The sequence below is a fragment of the Sciurus vulgaris genome, assembly GCF_902686455.1.
Source record: "Sciurus vulgaris genome assembly, chromosome: 14".
Taxonomy (NCBI): domain Eukaryota; kingdom Metazoa; phylum Chordata; class Mammalia; order Rodentia; family Sciuridae; genus Sciurus; species Sciurus vulgaris.
The window spans coordinates 10,176,540-10,196,564 of NC_136475.1; the positions used below are offsets into that span (position 1 = coordinate 10,176,540).

General features: G+C 46.1%; 1 protein-coding gene across 14 annotated transcripts in view; it reads left to right on the plus strand.

Moving 5' to 3' along the window:
* The window catches only part of INPP4A (inositol polyphosphate-4-phosphatase type I A), a 132,155-nt gene that overhangs the window by 78,600 nt on the left and 33,530 nt on the right, over window positions 1-20,025 (plus strand). For 13 of the 14 annotated variants that reach the window (XM_079111320.1, XM_079111314.1, XM_079111324.1 and 10 more), the window contains 9 exons: window positions 3,442-3,560; window positions 6,087-6,203; window positions 6,480-6,559; window positions 7,992-8,103; window positions 8,722-8,812; window positions 9,190-9,337; window positions 15,796-15,926; window positions 17,716-17,820; window positions 18,300-18,408. In XM_079111320.1, the coding sequence (XP_078967446.1) occupies window positions 3,442-3,560; window positions 6,087-6,203; window positions 6,480-6,559; window positions 7,992-8,103; window positions 8,722-8,812; window positions 9,190-9,337; window positions 15,796-15,926; window positions 17,716-17,820; window positions 18,300-18,408 (1,012 nt within the window). The remainder of the gene's footprint in view (window positions 1-3,441; window positions 3,561-6,086; window positions 6,204-6,479; window positions 6,560-7,991; window positions 8,104-8,721; window positions 8,813-9,189; window positions 9,338-15,795; window positions 15,927-17,715; window positions 17,821-18,299; window positions 18,409-20,025) is intronic. The other variant, XM_079111319.1, reaches the window with a different exon arrangement.

A 20,025-nucleotide genomic window follows, 5' to 3' on the forward strand; every position in this document is an offset into this window, starting at 1 on the left:
GTAACGAAAGAATCTTTTCCCTGGAGAAGGGTGGATGTAAGACCCAGAATGTTCACCAACTGCTGGGTGTCTCTTTTTGAAACTTCTAAATTCCAAGGATAAAGAGACAAACTTAACATGCTTCTAAATGACAAAGAAAAATCAAATCCTACCATTTAGGACAACTAGGAGAAAGGAAAAAAATCTAGGAAAAAAGAAGCAAAATCTAAGAAATATCTTGTCCATGTCTCTAGAAAACTGATAACACAGTAAAGGAACTGAAGATGGAGACCCACTTACTATTTTGAGGGCTCACAGTGACTCCCCAGAGAGAGCCGAGCAGTGCTTCAGATACCTCAGTGCTAAAGCGACTGGGATTGTTTTTCTGAGGTCCACAAGGGGAGGGATACTTGGTTGAATCCCTCTCACTTTGGTTTAGAATCGAAAAGACTATACTTTTAGGTTGAAGGGAACCAGAAGCAGGTGCTTGCAGGTGCTGCAGGTCCACTCAGTTCCTGGAAGTCAAGAATGCCAGTGCTTCTTAGAACCGGGCAGAGGTAATCACAGGTCTTCTTGGGAGAAAGCCAGCATCATCCTGGGCCTAAGTAATTCCTGTAAACAATTTTTAAAATGTTATATTCAGCATGAGTTCATGAATTTTGAGAAACATGAACAGAAATAACAAACGATAGAAACAGACCCACAGAGACTCTGGGTGTGAAAGGTGTTAAAAAAACTGTTGTCTGTTTTAGTGAGGCTGGGCTGCTAGAACAGTGTCAGAGACTGGGTGGCTTTATCAGTAGAAATTTATTTCTCACACTTCTGGAGGCCAGGGATTCAAAGATCATGGTGCCAGAGGTCCACTGTCTGCTGGCTTTGTTGTGTCCTCGTGTGTAGCAAGAGCAGAGCAGCAGGAGAAGCTCTCCTGTCTCTTCTTTCTCGGCACTGCTCCCAGTTCATGAAGGCTCTGCTCTTACGGCCTCATTGCCTCCCAAGGGCTTCACCTCTGACACCAGCACGTTGGGGTTAGGAGTTTAGCATGTAGATCTTGAGGGGACACGAGCATTCAGTCCATAATTTTATGTTAAAGGGGAATGAAGACATTGTTGACACCTCATCAGAGAACTGGAAACCATAAGAGAACCAAGTGGGTATTCTAGAGTTTAAACACCTGTGGGTGGGTCTGAAAAGCAGGATGGACACAGTTGAAGAGAAGGTTGATGGCTTTAGATGTAAATCAAGAAAACTTCCAGAGAAGCCAGAGACAGAAAGTAATGAAAACAACAATAAAAACAAGAGTGTGTAAAAAAAAAAAAAAAAAAAAAAAAAAAAAAAAAAAAAAAAAGAGTGAGAGTATCTAATATGTTTATTTTGTGTTCAAGATGAAAGAGAAGGATTAGAAGTATATGTATTAGACAAATTATATCATACATTGTATACATGTATGAGTATGTGACAACAAATCCCATCCATATGTAAAATATAATGCACCAATAAAAATTGTGGAAAAAAGTAAAACTACCAAGTTAAGAAAAAGAAGTGTATCTGTAAGTGAGCATTTCTTTGAAACTAGTAAAATGCAGCAAGTCTCAGAACTAGTAAAAATAAAATATCCCTAGATACATCATAGTTAAACTGTCCAAAGTCAAAGCTGATGGGAAAACTGCCAGCACACACACAGATGAAACTCAGGGTAGCAATAGTTAGACTGACTGCTGACTTCCCAGCAGAAAAAATAGAAACTCAAGGAATGGTATTTAAAGGTTTTAGAGAAAATAACTACCTAGAGAACACAGCTTAAGGATTCAGGTACAAATAAAGACATCCTCACACTGTAAAAGCTGAAGGAGGTGTTGCGAATGCAAACCTGCAGTGTGAGCAGTGCCGAGGTGCTGGGCTCCCAGGTGTAGCCCGAGACAGGGCCTGGGGCAGGCTGGGCACAGCACAGTGATTCACGGTGGTGTGAAACACACGCATGTGCTAGCAGAAGAGCTGGCGTGGCCCTGCTGGTGGCAGGCAGAGGGTAATTAGGACTGGAAGGGCAGGGCGGGCCATGTGCAGTGGTTGGACAGCCGATAAGTTCCCCCAAGTGGACGCTTGAACAGCCTTCTCTGCCATCCTGCCTCAGACAAGGAAGGCATCCTCTCTCCGTCCGTTAAGTTTGCATCTCCTCCTTTCCTTGCTTTGTATTTCCTGATTTTACTTTCCATCTCTTTCTTTCTTTCTAATTATTGCTGCTTTCATCTGTATTACTGTCTTCATCCCTTTCCTCCTCCTCCTGCATTTCCTCTGCATGGTCTCACCTGTTGTGGACCCAGGGTTGTCTTTTTAAATTAGAGTTGCTGGTGGACCTTCTGCTTTGTAATTGTGAGAGAATACACATAGCATAAACTTTAGTGTTGTAATCATTTCATTTTTAAGTATACAGTTCAGTGACATTAAATTATATACCTGTCACTACCACCCTTCTCCCCAACTGTTTCATTTTGAAAAACTGAGTTAATAAATTGTAATGTTCTCTATTCATGATTTTAAAGAGAGCAACTGAACATTTATGTTTCTAAGTGAACTCCATCAAAAAAAGCTAATTATTTTTACTGGTGTTGAATTTGATTTACTATGTATTTTCTCAGTTCCAAGGTGTACCTTTTTCAAATTTTAATATCTCTTTAATATAAGGAAATGTCTCTGACAATGACATAGCATAGTTTAATGACAGTGGGTTTCGTTTTCCCCTTTCACAGTGCATTTCATTCCACGGAGCATGTTAGATTCAAGAGATGTAACAGTTTTTCCTATGGGCCACTTCTGTGGTAGAATTATCTGAGACTTGTAAACAATTTCGGAGTACTTAGCAGATCACATTTTTCAAACCAAAATGGTTCTACAAGATATCTTTAGTTCTGAGAAGTTACATCAATTATTTTGCACTTAATGTGAGTCTCATAAGGAAAATAGATGAGCAATGACATATTAAAAATAAAGCTTTGCTTATCTTGCCATAGAATTTTAATTTTATTCCAGTGTACATTGATCCTCACACCAAGACACCTGAGCACCAAGCTTAGGGTCAGCTGTGCCGTCACAGGGTGCAGACACATGGAGCTGTGTCGTAGATTCCAGACTTGTGCCCCCGTGGTCATCCAGTCGGAATTCAGTTTGTTATCCAGGGCTAGCCGTAAGGCATAGTGGACCCTGAGAGAGCCGACTCTGCATTTCGTTCTGTGGACGTAGGAAGCTACTTCAACACTGCCTGCCACTGCAGCTGTGGCCTACTGTCCTGCAGGGTGGGAGAAGGGCAGAGGAAGGAAAAGAGACTGAAATTTGCAAATCACCTTCCCATGACAACCACCAGCGTGATCATCGTATCCCTCCGTGCGTCATCATATGCTTTGGGCTTGGAGCGCACAACTAACCAGCACCTGGTTTAAAGGATTTGTTTTTCCCATCTTGATTCTGTAGCTTGCAGCGAGCTGCATACTCCATCGCTAGATCGAAAACCAAATAGTTTTGTAGCAGTGAGCGTCACCACCCCTCCCCAGGCGTTCTGGACGAAGCACGCACAGACGGAGATCATTGAGGTGGGTGCTCTGCGGTTTGGGGCTGGCTGCCATGCATTCTCAGTCCCATGGAATGCCGCTCCTTTCCCAAGCTTCTGTAGCTCCAGCTGTGTTCATGTGGGCTGCTGTTTTCCCTACTTTGATATTTTTCATCACACTCATCTTGGTGGCACTTACATTTGCTATGTCCTTGACAGTTATTGATTAACTATTTGATGGGTATTTGGGAGCAGTGGTCCTCTAAGGTTGATTGCCTCTTGAGAGGTAAGACCTCGTTCGTTCTTGTCATTTCCATCTGCCTGCTGCTTTTAGGAATTGTGCTCTTTTTTGGGGGGAAGAAGGTGATGGTACTGGGAATTGAACCTTGGGCCTCGCACATGCTAAGCAAGTGCTCTACCGCTGAACCTCATCCCTAGTCCTTTATATTTTGAGACAGGATCTCATCAGGTTGCTCAGGCTGGCTTCCAGCTTTCAGTCCTACTGCCTCAGCCTCCCTAGTATCTGGGATTATAGAAAAGAATTTTGTGCTTGTTAATCAAAACTTGGAAGAGTTCTGTCTATTAATTAGTCCTCTTACTGGCACATATCCCTAGTTTTGTTGGTTTTTATTTTTACTTTTTGTTCCCCAGTAGTGGGTATTGAACCAGGTCCTTGCACATGCTAGGCAAGTGCTGCATCCCCAGTCCATTTTAATTTTTATTTTGAGACAGGTCTTGTTCATTTACTGAGGCCAGCCTTGAACTTGCGATCCTCCTGCCTCAGCCTCCTCAGTAGCTGGGATTGTAGGCCTATGCCACTGCACCTGGTCTAATTTTACATCCTTTTGAATTTTGTGTTATGTGTTAACTCTACTTTTAATTGATTGATAGGTATTACTGAGAGAATTTTACAAAATTCCTTATGATAATGGACTCATCACTTAAGTTATGACACGAGAGTTGCTGGTGCAAAATTCTATAGGGTTTAATTTGGAATGGGAAGAATAATCAACCAAACTTAAACTGCGTTTACATTGTTTTTCCGTTTTCACATAAAGATATAATAGTACATAATTTTACATAAGAATAGTTTTACAGTTTGGAAGCTAGAGTATTCTTTTAGTCTCTTACAAATTTGTTTCCAGGTCAGGTCAACCACTGTTTTTTAGCATTTGTTGGGCACTGCCCACACATCAAGCTCAGTGAGAGGTGATGACTCGGAGCAGAGTCCCTGTCCTCAGGGGTTCCCAGCCTGTGAGTGGGGAGGTAGAAAGGAACAGGCCACCTCCATACAGAGCACTGTGGAGCGTGTAGAGTAACTTGGCGAGGCCAGCCAGGAGGCAGGGACCCATCCAGCGCTGAGGGTCCTAAGCTTCCTAAGAGCAACTGGGTGAAATTCTGCCTCAGCAGGACCAGGGAGAGAGAGGCTGAGGCTCTTGTGGCTGGTTCTGATGGAATGGAAGTGCTTGTGAGGGTTCGGTAGTGCTCTGCACAGGGAGGGTGATCACAAAGCATCGGTGGGTGTTGGGCGTGGCTCTTTTGTTTGGTGTGGGCTCAGAGTCCAAGCAAGGAGTGCCAGGAAAGGGCCAGTGAGTGTGTGCTGTGGCACACACAGCCAGCCACTGCAGGCCTTTGTGCAGGGAAGTCGCATGGTTGGGTGTCCTGGGGAGCTATGCAGGACCTGACTGGCGAAGGAGGGCGTGGAAGGAAGGGGTGAGTGGGAGAGAGGCTCAGGAGGTGGGGCTTGGAGGAGGAGTTCAGGGTTGCCGGATGATGGATGATGAGGGAGGAGGAAGCACCAGAGCAGGCCCACGGGGGTTCACCTGCTTGGAAAGAGTCAGAGCTGGCCTCCCCAAGGGCGGATGGAGGGAGAGGTTGAGTTGTAGGAGGCTCTCCAGGCGCCCCTGGGAGGGACCATTCAGCAGACATGAAGAGACTGGAGCTGGAACTGCAAAGAGAACCCAGCCAGGCCCAGACACCACAGCAGGTGCAGAGAGGAACCAGTACAGTCTGGCTGAGAAAGAGGACTTGATAATGTGGAGCTTTAAGGGGCAGGGCCATGTTGCCATGGAAGAGCTACCCTGATCTGGAGACAGCAGCTAGGCCTAAAACAGGACAGCTCTTCAAAGTCAGGCTTAGTTATTCCAGACACAGGAGTCCAGAAGTAAGAGCCATTCCTTGCTGCCCATTTGCCCCTCCTAAAGGAACGGGCCAGAGTAGTAAGTTGGGATGCGCAGCACACCCGAAGCTGTGGCAGGGAGGGAGGGCAGGCACGCTGAACGCAGTTCTCTTCAGAAAGCCTTCTTCCTGAGCAGGAACCTTAGAGACCTGCGGCCACACGTGTCACGGGCCTGTTTATTGTGTGTGGATCTGTAACAGTCTACATGAGACTGCATTTTCCTCTTTCGGAAAGCAGATTTTTGGTGTCATGTATCCACTTAAGCTGCCATTACGTTTGGTTGATCCAAGTCCGTGAAATGTTAGTTTCTCATTCTGAAAATGTGAGTTTATTTCAAAAAACAATTATTTAAAAAAAATCCAACTCTGATTCTTTTCTTTTCTCTTCTAGGGAACCAACAATCCTATATTTCTGAGCAGTATTGCCTTCTTTCAAGACTCCCTTATCAATCAGATGACACAAATCAAATTATCTGTGTATGATGTCAAAGATAGATCTCAGGGAACAGTTAAGTAACAGGCCGTGGTTCGTGGGATTTTCTCCCCATTTTTACAGTTATGTAATCATCGGAGCGAGTGGTGAACACGGGATTGATTTCACTACTGACTCACAAAGCAACTCATGCCTAACACATTTGCCTTTGGGAATTGCTTTCTGAGCATTGCTCGTGGGCTTCTGAGATGAATGTGAGATGGCTGTGGGAAGCAGCACCTCTCCCCTGGGAACAGTAGCGGGACCAGAGGCAGACGAGTGCACTTATGCTCTCTCCCCCCTCCTCCTCAGATGTATTTACTGGGCTCTGGAACATTCATCGTCAAAGACCTGCTCCAGGACAGGCATCATAGGTTACACTTAACACTAAGGTTGGTATTTGCTCTTACTCCTTTGAAAGGCTCTGGAATTGTGGGTCCAGGGACAGATGGGGAAAGGCCCCTCTTCCTTTTCTGAGAGGACACCCTGGCCTCCACAGAGGCAGGTCTGAGCCGGTGGTGTTTTCTGCTGAGGTGAGAACCTGTGGGGTGGACATGTGCGCTCTCTGAAGGACATTCGAGCACAGCTGTCAGATGGGGAGGACACAGACCTGATGATACTAAATGTCGCTGTCATCTCCCCTTCCCAGTAGAACTTAATCTCCCAGACAGGGAGGATTTTTCTCTGCTTTGTTCATTGCTATTCTAACCACTGAGAACAGGGCCTGGTGCTCAGGAAGTATTTGCTGAATGAGTGAATGAATGAAAGGGAACCCCCACTGCATCCCTGGACATCCCTTGAACGTATATTTCCTGGGAAAATAGCAAGAAAATTCCACAAACTCTCTGCAATTTTGAGACATTTGGAAGCTACCATAAGTAATGACAGTGTTGGGGGCACTGGCAGTCCAGTCTGCTAACAGGACGAGAACCCTGCAGCAGTCCTTGGTGTATAGGGAGAACATGATGCAGGAGAAGGAAGAGAGTTAGTTAAAATTAGAGAATCATGTGAGGGAAAGGGCCGTTCGAGAAAAGTATGTAGGTAGATCAAGTACCAGAATTCTATCTAGTTGGATCAGAGTTGGTTGTAAGAAATGGACAGCCTTTTGCTTTTGAAAAGGAGCTCACGGATTTTTCCAGGCATGAGGACAGCGAGAGTGAGAGAGAGTCACAGAGGAAATGGTTGGTAGATGGGATCACATGAAAATCTAGAACCAGACTAACTCAGACATCACAAATAAAACTCTTGGGGCTCCAGGGTGTCCTTGGGATTCTGCTGGATGATTCAGATGGACACAGCTATCATCTGCCCTCAGGGACCTTAGGGTGAAGCTAGCCAGGGCCGGGGTGGCATGGGCTACATCACTTCAAGATTTAGAGACTTCGGGCAGTTCCACGTGGTCTTAGTGTACCTGGAGTCTCAGCGTAGGCCCTGTGCTATGAAACCTTGATGGTGAAGTGGAAGGAGCAGGAGGGGTCCCTTGCCAGAAAAAGATCCTCTTCAGCCCTGAACCTGAGATGCACTCCATCACCCGAGCAGGGTGACCCCAGGGGCCAGTGGTGGCTTCTAATCAGGAAAGCCCTCTCCTGCTTCACTAGGCACATCCACACTGTCCCATGAGAAACAGCCTCCCCTGTGCCCAGTGGTTTCCTTGTGTGCCTCCCCCAGAAGGGGATGCGTAACAGCGGAAGGTGACTGACTAACCAGCCGTCTGGGTCTTGCCACTCCTGGGACCCCTGTTGACTCAGGATAGCTGAACTTTGCTTTTAAGCAGAAAAGAAGCATAGCGGCAGCCCCCTCAGCAGAGCACGTTGTGTGTTGCAGGTCTGCAGAGAGTGATCGTGTGGGCAGCATCACCGTGATCGGCTGGCAGATGGAGGAGAAGTCAGACGAGCGGCCCCCTGTGACCCGGTCTGTGGACACGGTCAATGGGAGGGTGAGTAGACCACCTTCCCCTCTCCCTCAGGAAGACTGGGAGGGCCGGTCGGTGTGGGGGCTGGACTTCTGTGCTCCAAGTTGGAAGAGGGGGCGAGAACTTGGCCTGAGAGTGAGTAAGAGGTGGTTAAGACCAGGTCATCCCTTAGATTTTGGTAATCACTCTTCCAGACACACACAGACTCCCAGGCACTCGCACACCGTGCCTTCTCAGGACCCACTCCTCTCCAGCAAGCACCTCCTGCTTATTCCTCACTCAGAAACCCTGTGCTAGCAAACAAGAGCTCTTAACTGAAGAGCCGCAACACCGCATGTAGTCATGGTTCTAAGATGTCAAGATGTCTCATCTTACCCAGAGGAAGCCTTGGCATCGTCTGTCCTTCCCTTTTGCTTCACACACCAGACCACTGAAACACAAGGGGAAATGAGTTAGGGGTGCATTGTGCATGGAGTTTGCTGGGTGCCTGGGGAGGGGAGTGAGTGTGCCCCGTGGGCAGTGTGGTCCTCGCAGGGCTGATGGTGCACGTCGAGTCCGCGGCTCTTCTGTGCTGCGGGAGGCCCCATTTCTGCTGAGCGCGCGGAGTCAGCCGAATCTCCTGCTTCTCTGTTTGGTTATTAGATGGTTCTCCCTGTTGATGAGAGTTTGACCGAGGCCTTGGGAATCCGATCCAAATATGCTTCACTGCGGAAAGACACTTTACTGAAATCGGGTAAACAGCTTCCTCTATTGGTACTCTTGTCCCCTTGGGACCTGGTTGCCACCTGCTGCTGCTCATTGGTGTGCCATTCCTTCAGCAACGCAGTCTGCAGTACCTGAGGAAGGGCTCCTCCTCCTTGCACCCTCTCCCCTGCACGCTGGTTCAGTGATCACTGCCTCCCCACTCCAGCCCCTTGCACTTCAGAGTTAGTTACCTTTTCTGGGATGAGAAGATTGCATGTCACGGGGAGGAATGTTGAAGTCCAGTGGCTTGGTGACTCCCTGGGAGGAACAGGAGGACTTGAGAACGCCAGCATCACGGAGGGCCAGGTGGGAGGGCCAGGGGACAGGTCTCACCACCACCTCTGCCTCCCCCACCTTCCACCTCAGTGTTCGGGGGCGCCATCTGCCGCATGTATCGGTTCCCAACCACCGACGGCAACCATCTGCGGATCCTGGAGCAGATGGCCGAGAGCGTGCTTTCCCTGCACGTGCCCCGGCAGTTTGTGAAGCTCCTGCTAGAAGAAGACGCAGCCAGGTGAGGCTCCACAGAGGGGAACCACTGATCGCCCTGTGTCGTGTGTCCCTTCCTTCCCAAGACGTGGTGGGCAAAGGTGGCCTGCACTGTGGGTCTCTGACTTCTGCTTGCTCCTCTGTATCACAGCTGCCAGGGCCGTACTTCACGTGGTGGTGTGCCTGAGACCCTGGAGTGTGCCCAGGACTCACCCTTCTTCCTGCCCTTTGCCCTCTTCCTTCTCTCTCTGTCCTCCAGGAAGTCAGAAGTAGCTGCCTGGCAGTTTCCTAGGTTAGGGCCACAGAGGTAAGGGCTCCAGGAGACTGGGGATGACCTGCCACGGCACTCCGGCTCTGTGGGGCCAGGATCCGGCCCCTCTGCCTCACTCAGCCCAGGGCAGAGCCTGAGGAGCGGTTCAGGTCTGTCCCAGGCTGTCCCAGGCTGTCACTTTCCTTGTTCTGAAGTGAAGTTAATTGTTAACACCATAGAACAGAAGCATGAACGACACCACGACAGCTGCAGTCCCATTGTTCTAATACGGCTATTCTAATGCTTTTCCTTGAAAAAAAATTGGAACTTAGAGAAAAATGGCGATAGTGCATTGAGTGCCCAGATACCTTTCACCTATTTTCACCAACTGTTAATAGTTTGCTATTTGCTTAATCTCTGTGTGCACATATTTTAATAGTGATTTCAATTTCTGAAGTTTTCCTTTCAGTTTTGCCCATCTTTGCCTGTATTTGCGTAACTGCAGTCTGTTTCCCGTGTACCTTCAGTTTTCGTGTTTAATTTGTAGTCACGGCTTGCTTTCCTGTTGTGTGTGTTCTGACTTGAAAGCACTCATTCGCTGGTGACAGGTGCTACAGTTCAGGAGTCGTGGTGGTGTCGTTGTGAGCAGCAGCATGTGTGAGGCAGTGTGGTCAGTGGGGCACCAAGCGTGGTCAGAACGGAGTACAGGGAGCAGCAGGAGTGCCAGGCGTGTCAGTGCATGCCAGACATCAAGAGGAAGCAAGGAAAAGGGTGGTCGGGCAGGCCTTGGAGAGATGGCGATGTTAAACTGACACCCAGGATACAGGGAGCAGCAGTGTGCCATATAGGGCAAAGATACCCCAAGAGAGCGGCCAGCAGGCAGGGTGGCCGAGCATCTACGCAGGTGTGACCTCAGGCCAGGGCTGTGCCACCAGGCCCTGCCTGCACTGGGTGTTCTTTACATTAATGATAAAATGGCAAAACTTTTTTTAAACTTTAGATAACTTAGTTGATTCCTAAAAGCTTTTGTTAAATTCACTTTTTCATCCCAAAGGGCCCTCCCCTGTCGACATGCTTTACAGAAACAGTAACTTTTTGCAGTTGTAGTGCTTACTCCTATTTTTTTTTTTTTTTTTTTTTTTTTTTTTATGGTGCCGGGGATTGAACCCAGGGCCTTGTGCTTGCAAGGCAAGCACTCTACCAACTGAGCTCTCTCTCTAGCCCTCACTCCTGTATTTCTAACTGTGTGTTTCAAGTCCTTTTTTTGTTAATCATTTTCAGGGATCAACCACTTTCTGTGATGAGGGACTTGCTGTTATCCTTCCTCAGCCCCATTTTCCTAATACAGTTATCCTTTTTCTTTAATTCATCTTGCATTTTGTTTTTTATAATCATGTAGCTATTACTATTGAGCCAAGAAGTTTGTGTTTGAGTTTCGTGTGTGTTACACGGTTTGGAGTTTTCCGAAGATAGCAATTCCTCTTTCTTTCTTTCCCCCTTAGCCATCCCATCCCTCCACCGTCTCCCTCAGGCACACAGAAGACAAGGCCCAAGGCCAGGCCCGTCTGATTCAGCCATCTAATGACATAATGAGCCACTTTCAATCCAATAGTATGCTGCCTGCAAGAGACTCACCTCATAGAAAGAGATACCCATAGGCTAAAGGTGAAAGGATGGGGAAAAACATACCATGCATATGGACTCAGCAAAAAAGCTGGGGTATCCATCCTCATTTCAGATAATGTGGACTTCAAGCCAAAGTTAGTCAGAAGGGATAAAGAAGGTCATTTCATACTGCTTAAGGGAAGCATAAATCAGGAAGACATAACAATCATAAACATCTATGCCCCAAACAGTGGCTCATCCATGTATGTGAAACAAGTCCTTCTCAATTTCAGAAACCAAATAGACCACAACACAATAATGCTAGGTGATTTTAACATGCCTCTTTCACCACTGGACAGATCTTCCAGACAAAAATTGAACAAAGAAACCATACATCTCAATAACACAATCAATAATTTAGACTTAACGGACATTTATACAATATACCATCCAACCAAGAGTGAATACACTTTCTTCTCAGCAACACATAGATCCTTCTCTAAAATAGACCATATATTATGCCACAAAGCTAATGTAAGCAAATACAAGAAGATAGAGACACTACCTTGTATTCTATCAGATCATAATGGATTGAAGTTAGAAATAAATGAAAGAGTAAAACACAGAAACTATGCCAACATCTGGAGATTAAACAATATGCTATTATATGATGAATGGATAACAGAAGATATTAGGAAGGAAATTAAAAAATTCTTAGAGGTAAATGAGAACAAAGAAGCATCATATCAAAATCTCTGGGACACTATGAAAGCAGTACTTAGAGGGAAATTTATTTCATGGAGCGCATTTAATAAAAGAAGTAAAACTCAACAAATAAACGACCTAACACTACAGCTCAAAGCCCTAGAAAAAGAAGAACAGACCAGCACCAAAAGTAGTAGAAGACAGGAAATAGTTAAACTCAGAGCTGAAATCAATGAAATTGAAACAAAAGAAACAATACAAAAGATTGACAAAATAAATAGTTGGTTCTTCGAAAAAATAAACAAAATTGATAAACCTTTAGCCACACTAACAAAGAGAAGACGAGAGAAAACCCAAATCACTAAAATTCGGAATGAACAAGGAAATATCACAACAGACACGATTGAAATACAAAACATAATTAGAAGCTATTTTGAAAATCTATACTCCAACAAAATAGAAAATTTCAAAGACATCAGCAGGTTTCTAGAGACATATGACTTGCCTAAACTGAAAGAGGAGGACGTACACAATTTAAATAGACCAATTTCAAGTACTGAAATAGAAGAAGTCATCAAAAGCCTATCAACAAAGAAAAGTCCGGAACCAGATGGGTTCTCAGCCGAGTTCTACAAAACCTTTAAAGAAGAGCTCATTCCAATACTTCTCAAAGTATTTCATAAAATAGAAGCGGAGGGAACCCTCCCAAACTCATTCTATGAAGCCAATATCACACTGATACCTAAACCAGACAGAGACTCATCAAGGAAAGAAAATTTCAGACCAATATCCTTAATGAACATCGACGCATAAATTCTCAACAAAATTTTAGCAAATCGCATACAAAAACATATTAAAAAGATAGTGCACCATGATCAAGTGGGTTTCATCCCAGGGATGCAAGGTTGGTTCAACATCCGGAAATCAATAAATGTCATTCATCATATCAATAGACTTAAAGTCAAGAATCACATGATTATTTCAATAGATGCAGAAAAAGCATTTGATAAAATATAATACCCCTTCATGCTCAAAACACTAGAAAAAATAGGGATAGTGGGAACATTCCTTAACATTGTAAAGGCCATTTATGCTAAGCCCATGGCTAATATCATTCTAAATGGTGAAAAACTGAAAGCATTCCCCCTAAAAACTGGAACAAGGCAGGGATGCCCTCTTTCACCACTTCTATTCAACATCGTTCTTGAGACTCTAGCCAGAGCAATTAGACAAACCAAAGAAATTAAAGGGATACGAATTGGAAAAGAAGAACTCAAACTATCCCTGTTCGCTGATGACATGATTATATATTTAGGAACCTGGAAATTCCACTAGAAAACTCTTAGAACTCATAAGTGAATTCAGTAAAGTAGCAGGTTACAAGATCAATGCTCATAAACCCAATGCATTTTTATACATAAGTGATGAATCTTCAGAAAGAGAAATTAGGAAAACTACCCCATTCACAATAGCATCGAAAAAAATAAAATACTTGGGAATCAATCTCACTAAAGAGGTGAAAGACCTCTACAATGAGAACTACAGAACACTAAAGAAAGAAATTAAAGAACACCTTAGAAGATGGAAAGCTCTTCCATGTTCCTGGATAGGAAGAATTAATATTGTTAAAATGGCCATACTACCTAAAGTGCTATACAAATTCAATGCAATTCCAATTAAAATCCCAATGTCGTACCTTACAGAAATAGAGCAAGCAATTAGGAAATTCATCTGGAAGAATAAGAAACCCAGAATAGCTAAAGCAATCCTTAGCAGGAAGAGTGAAATGGGGTATTGCAATACCAGATCTTCAACTCTACTACAAAGCAATAGTAACAAAAACGGCATGGTATTGGTACCAAAATAGAAAGGTAGATCAATGGTACAGAATAGAGGACACGGACACAAACCCAAATAAATACAATTTTCTCATACTAGACAAAGGTGCCAAAAATATGCAATGGAGAAAAGATAGCCTCTTCAACAAATCGTGCTGGGAGAATTGGAAATCCATATGCAACAGAATGAAACTAAACCCATATCTCTCACCATGCATGAAACTAAACTCAAAATGGATTAAGGACCTCGGAATCAGACCAGAGACCCTGCAGATTATGGAAGAAAAAGTAGGTCTAGATCTTCAACATGTCGGCTTAGGACCAGACTTCCTTAACAGGACTCCCATAGCACAAGAAATAAAAGCTAGATTCAACCACTGGGATAGATTCAAACTAAAAAGCTTTCTCCCAGCAAAGGAAACTATCAGCAATGCGAAGAAAGAGCCTACAGAGTGGGAGAATATCTTTGCCACTCATACTTCAGATAGAGCACTCATCTCCAGAATCTATAAAGAACTCAAAAAACTCTACTCCAAGAATACAAATAATCCAGTCGACAAATGGGCTAAGGAAATGAATAGACACTTCACAGAAGAAGATCTACAAGCAATCAACAAACATATGGAAAAATGTTCAACATCTCTAGTAATAAGAGAAATGCAAATCAAAACCACCCTAAGATTCCATCTCACCCCAATTAGAATGGCGATTTTCAAGAATACAAGCAATAACAGGTGTTGGCGAGGATGTGGGGAAAAAGGTACACTCATACATTGCTGGTGGGGCTGCAAATTAGTGCAGCCACTCTGGAAAGCAGTGTGGAGATTCCTTAGAAAACTTGGAATGGAACCACCATTTGACCCAGCTATCCCACTCCTTGGCCTATACCGAAAGGACTTAAAATCAGCATACTACAGAGATACAGCCACATCAATGTTCATAGCTGCTCAATTCACAATAGCCAGACTGTGGAACCAACCTAGATGTCCTTCAATTGATGAATGGATAAAGAAACTGTGGTATATATATACAATGGAATATTACTCAGCCATAAAGAATGATAAAATTATGGCATTTGCAGGCAAATGGTTGAAATTGGAGAATATAATGCTAAGTGAGATAAGCCAATCTCAAAAAGCCAAAGGACAAATGATATCGCTAATAAGTGGATGATGACACATAATGGGGGGAGGGAAGGGTTAGTGTTAGCGTTAGGGTTAGGGAGGGGGGCAAGTATGGAGGAAGAAAGGACTGTATAGAGGGAAAAGAGGGGTGGGAGGGGTGGGGGGAAGGGAAAAAATAACAATGAATCAAACAACATTACCCTATGTAAATTTATGATTACACAAATGGTATGCCTTTATGCCATGTACAAACAGAGAAACAACATGTATCCCATTTGCTTACAATAAAAAAAAAATTTAAACACACACACACAAAAAAATGAGCCACTTTCAGATTCAGACAGTTCCTCACTTCCACAGCAGTGAAAGGAAGAATAGGCCGAGGTACTAGCTCCTTACATCCTTGCCCCACACCCAGAGAGGAGGACCCTAAGACAGAGGCATGGCTGCGGCACTAGCTGTGCTCTGGGCCCTGTTGCTAGGAGCCAGCTCTAGGCTGTAGCTGAGGAGCTCAGAAAGCCCCACCTCCTCAGAACCTGGGAGGTGAGGAGACTGTCCCCACAGCCCCTGAGGGGAAATGGCCTCATGGCAGTTATGTACACACTACAGTGCCCTCTGATGTGGGGGATGGCATGCAGGCCCTGCCTGTGCCTAGCAGTGCCCCGTGGCAGAGCTGTACCTTGATACCTCTCTCCCACCTTCACCTCATAACCCTGGAACAGTCAGCTGAGTTCCATGAAAGCCTGTCTGTCTGTTTCCCCTGGGGCCACGGGTCTGCTTTTCTTGTAGCTGTCACTCCTCTCTCCCCCGGATGCTCTTTAGACTGGCAGCGTAACCGCTGACCTGGCCCTCTCTGGACACCAGCGCTGCTTCCCTGCATATTCTGTGGTCCTGGTCAGGACTCCTGGGCCTCCCCAGGGAGGTGCAGCAGCCCCATGGCCTGATGTGTGTATTCTTGCAGAGTCTGTGAGCTGGAGGAATTGGGGGAGCTCTCCCCTTGCTGGGAGAGCCTCAGGCGCCAGATTGTCACCCAGTACCAGACTGTCATCCTCACGTACCAGGAGAACCTGAGCGACCTCCATCAGTACAAAGGTGGGTGTGGCCTGTGCCCTCTCTGCCAGAGGCCTGGAACCCAGGTGGCTCACACATTCACTGACACACTTGCCTGGGTTTTTAAAAATAGATTCTTATGTAGGTGTGAATTCTTTCACATATGGGTTTTTTTCAGATGTTAATTAAAACAACACATCTGAATTGCAGGGAATAGTCCTTCTATGGTGTTATCTGCCCAAACAACCACTATAGGATGAAATTTAGGAGAGACAAGGTCACAAGCCATTATTGGTTCATGTAGTTTCTTCATCTAATGCCATTGAAGTGACAAGTGATATAGGCCATTTGTCTTGAGATAAAGCAATTTTGTAGATTTCCTGGTTTAAATATTTGCTGAACATAGCAGACATTAAAAGGCTCATAGGAGAAAGTGAAGCGCAGAACATCTTGCCCTTCCCTTTTTCTTTTTTCTGGCAGTACTGGGGATTGAACCCAGGGCCTTAAGCCTGTTAGGCAAGCACTCCACCGAGCTGCCTCCCCAGCCCACACTGTACCCTGTATTCTCGAAGGATGCCATTTGATTTTCAAATACTTAGAAAGCAGTTCTAAACTCCTTCCCCTTTTATTCTGAATGGAGTCAATTTTTTGGTTTTTCATTATTTATTGCTTCAGATTTTTGTCTGCAGATTCTTCCCTTCTTCCCCTCTCCATAGTGATATTTTAAGGTTAAGGGAAAATCATAAGCCCTTAATATAGTTTTGATAGAGAACATATGAGCCTTACAACCTTGGGTGGAAAAAAGTCAAATAGAGGTCTGGCAAGGTGGTGGTGCACGGGTTGGATTTGAGACTGAAGAGCAGGTCTAAGCTCGTCACTGAGAAGTGGCAGCATTTGCTGAGGAGACTGAGGCACTTATCTATGCTGGGTGAGTGTTACCCAAGAAAGTGGAATCCACACAGCCTCAAGTTTTCTAGAGTAGAGCTGCTCAAATGTCAGTGGCATCCAGATACTTTGAGAATCTTGTTGAAAAGCAGGTCTGGGTTCTGCCCTTCTCCCAGGGTCCCAGGACACCCAGGCTGCTGGTGCAGAGGCCCTAGCATGAGTATCAGACTCCAGGGAGTAACCTCCTGTGACAGAGTGCACACCACACAGCAGCACGTCTGCCATCCCATGCTGGCAGTAAAATTCACTGTTTTTCACTAGATGGGCTGTTTCTTTTCTTTTCTTCTGATTATCATTTCAGTTGGTGGGCATGAGGTTCTTAGTTATGAATTCTAGATTCTGATCAGAGAAGCGAGACTGTGGATGTGGTTATAAAACATGGCCCAGCCTGCCCAACTAGCCTGGCACACACAAGGTGCTGGCTGAGATGGTGCCCCCTAGGCTGGAGTTGTGCTCTGTTGCTTTCCTTTATCTCAGTGGGCCTGGGGGGGACGAGCCGACTGTGGCATCCCTTTTCCGGATTGAGACGTGTTGCTCTAGCCAGACCGATTGCTCTGAGATCTTGGGTGAGACAGGCGGTCTCCGGCACAGACGCGTTGCTTTACCTAGCGTTGCGGACACCGTGCAGCACAGGCTCACATCTGTGTTGGATCTCTGAGCTGCAAGCTGATTGGTGGAGGGCATGACCTCCTCACTCCTGCAGCTTCCTGCGGCTGCTTCTCCTGGCTGCGCCCACCACCTGTGCACTCAGACGCAGGCTTCTGCTGGTGAGCTGCTCTCCAGCCTGCCCCTGTTCTCTGGGCCAGCAGCACTAGAGTGCCATTCTTCTCCTTGCTCTTCAGGATCTACTTTGGTGACCTTCATTTTCTCATATTCCATTTTGTAGGTCCCTCATTTAAAGCAAGCAGTTTGAAAGCAGATAAAAAGTTAGAATTTGTTCCCACAAACCTGCATATACAAAGGATGAGAGTTCAAGATGATGGCGGATCAGGTACCTATTTTTCAGCCCCTTGTGTTGAATCACGTTACGTTTCTTTTTCTCCCTGAATACTTGATCCCTGGGTTGCCCCATATTTGCCCCAGTTTCCCTGTCTGCTGTGCTGCTGGGTGGCTCCGAGAGGAAACAACCCCAGGACCCCAAAAGGTCTCACTTAAGGAGCCCAGAGAGTGTTTCTCCTCCCCCAGCTTCCTTTGTGCTTCAGTGGCAGAAGGTTGTCCATCATTCATCCCTTTGCAGGAAGGGTGGAAACAGTGTTGCAAGTAGCTTCCTGCAGCCTCCAGTGGCTCCCCCGAAACAGTGGTGTTGGGCTCCCCCAGGGCTCCACCCCCCAGGGTGTGGACTCAAGGCCACCTAGGATGCTTGAAAATCGGCTGTCAGGGCAGCATCCTGGAGTGGTGTGCCTCTCTCTGTAGCTGGCTTGTGCACTGGCCTGAGCCCAGAGTAACAGAGGTGAGCTTTCTATCGTTCAGATCAGAACTACGACATTGTCACCATTGGAGCGCCAGCAGCACACTGCCAAGGTTTTAAATCAGGAGGTCTCCGTAAAAAGCTGCACAAATTTGAAGAGACCAAGAAACAGTAAGTAGAAGGAAGGGGTTTGTGGTCCTTGTACAGCTATCTGATGCTTCTCAGTCAAAAAAAAAAAAAAAAAATCTAAATACAGTCACACAACATCCAGCCATCCAATCTGCTTTTGCGTGGCAGGACCCTATGCTGCTGTGTGTGTGTGACTGTGTGTGTGATTGGGGGTGATGGGGGGGCGCCTCGCTAGTGGTCCCAAACCTTCAAAGTGAACAGCATGTTGTGATCCACCTATGAGTGGTGCTTCAGGCAGCAGCCCTGTGTGCACTGTCTGCTGACTTGGCTTCCTTTGACGCCCTGGCCAAGTTATTTGAACACAGAAGTATAAAGTCTGGGGCACATTGTTTCCTTTCCTGAGGAACAGTAGTGGTAAACATTCCCAGTGTTGAAAGGATCCAGGGGTCTCATGCAGCTACTGTCCTGAGTAGGAAATTGCCAGGCAGTCAGGATGGGGAAAAGCATTTCAGATGAGGACATGGTGGACTTAGCACATGAAGCGAGGGGAGAGGAGCTGAGTCAGAGAGGCCTTGCTGCCAGCCTGCACTAGACTGAGCTGATACTGGTGACCAGGGACCGGCAGATCTGAGCCTGACCCTGGGGAGTTCAAGACCTTGCTCAGGAGCAGACAAGTCAGCAACCATCATTTGGGTGAGTAGTCCTGGAGAAGCCTGCAGAGGGTGTTGGAAACATGGGGGATGGCAGCAACCTAGCCTAGGTGGGGTAGAGCCGCAAATCCCAGGTGTCATGTTAGATCATAAGGAGGCATTTCTCAGTAATCATCCACAAAGTCTCCAGGAGTAAATGGGTTCAGGGGTACAGTGTAAGAAGTGGAGATGGTGAATATCATCTCAAGAGGTCTTGGACAGAGTAGTGAATAGAGGAAGTAGCACCAAATCCTCCAGCGTGGAGAATAATTATGTGGTTAGGCCAGTAGGGCAGATGCATTACTGGCGCAGAAGAGAACACTGGTGGAGTGGCTTCTGGAGAAGATGAAGAGGCAGGACCATACAGTTCAACCCAGTGGGGACAGGAAGAGTGGATGGGGTTGCAGAGAGGATTTTGAGGTGGGAGATAACAAAATGAAGTATTGGGGGAAATCTCTGCTGTGATATTGAAAGGTCTAAACTTAATCAGTTGAGATAGGTTGAGGCCAAGTGAAGAAGAGACCCAGGGAGCATCTGGAGAGTCCCACAAGTGGTCAGGGGGCGACGGGGAGAGGAGCTTAAGCGCACATGGGAGCCAGGGGGCCGTTGCCTGCTGCTGCCATGGTCAGGAGTTGCAACATCGCTCGAGAAAATTGACCATGGACTAGATCAGGGAGCGGGGAGAAAGTTTAGATCAGTGACCAAGGGTGTCCGGAGACTGATGACTCGAGTGTCACCATGTTAAGCCTGGATGGCTGAGCGGGGAGTGCACTGTAAGAAGTCACCCTTGAGACATATATGTAGGTGCCTGGGGCCAGCCTGTGCAGAGTGGTCCTGGAGATAGGAGAAGGAGAAGCCAGGAAGGGCTGGGGTCAGCATGAGGGGTTCACCATTCTCTGGGAGGCCCCTACCCAGCCTCCTTGACCTTGACTCTTCCCCACCAGAGGCACTTCCTTGTGCACAAACCAGG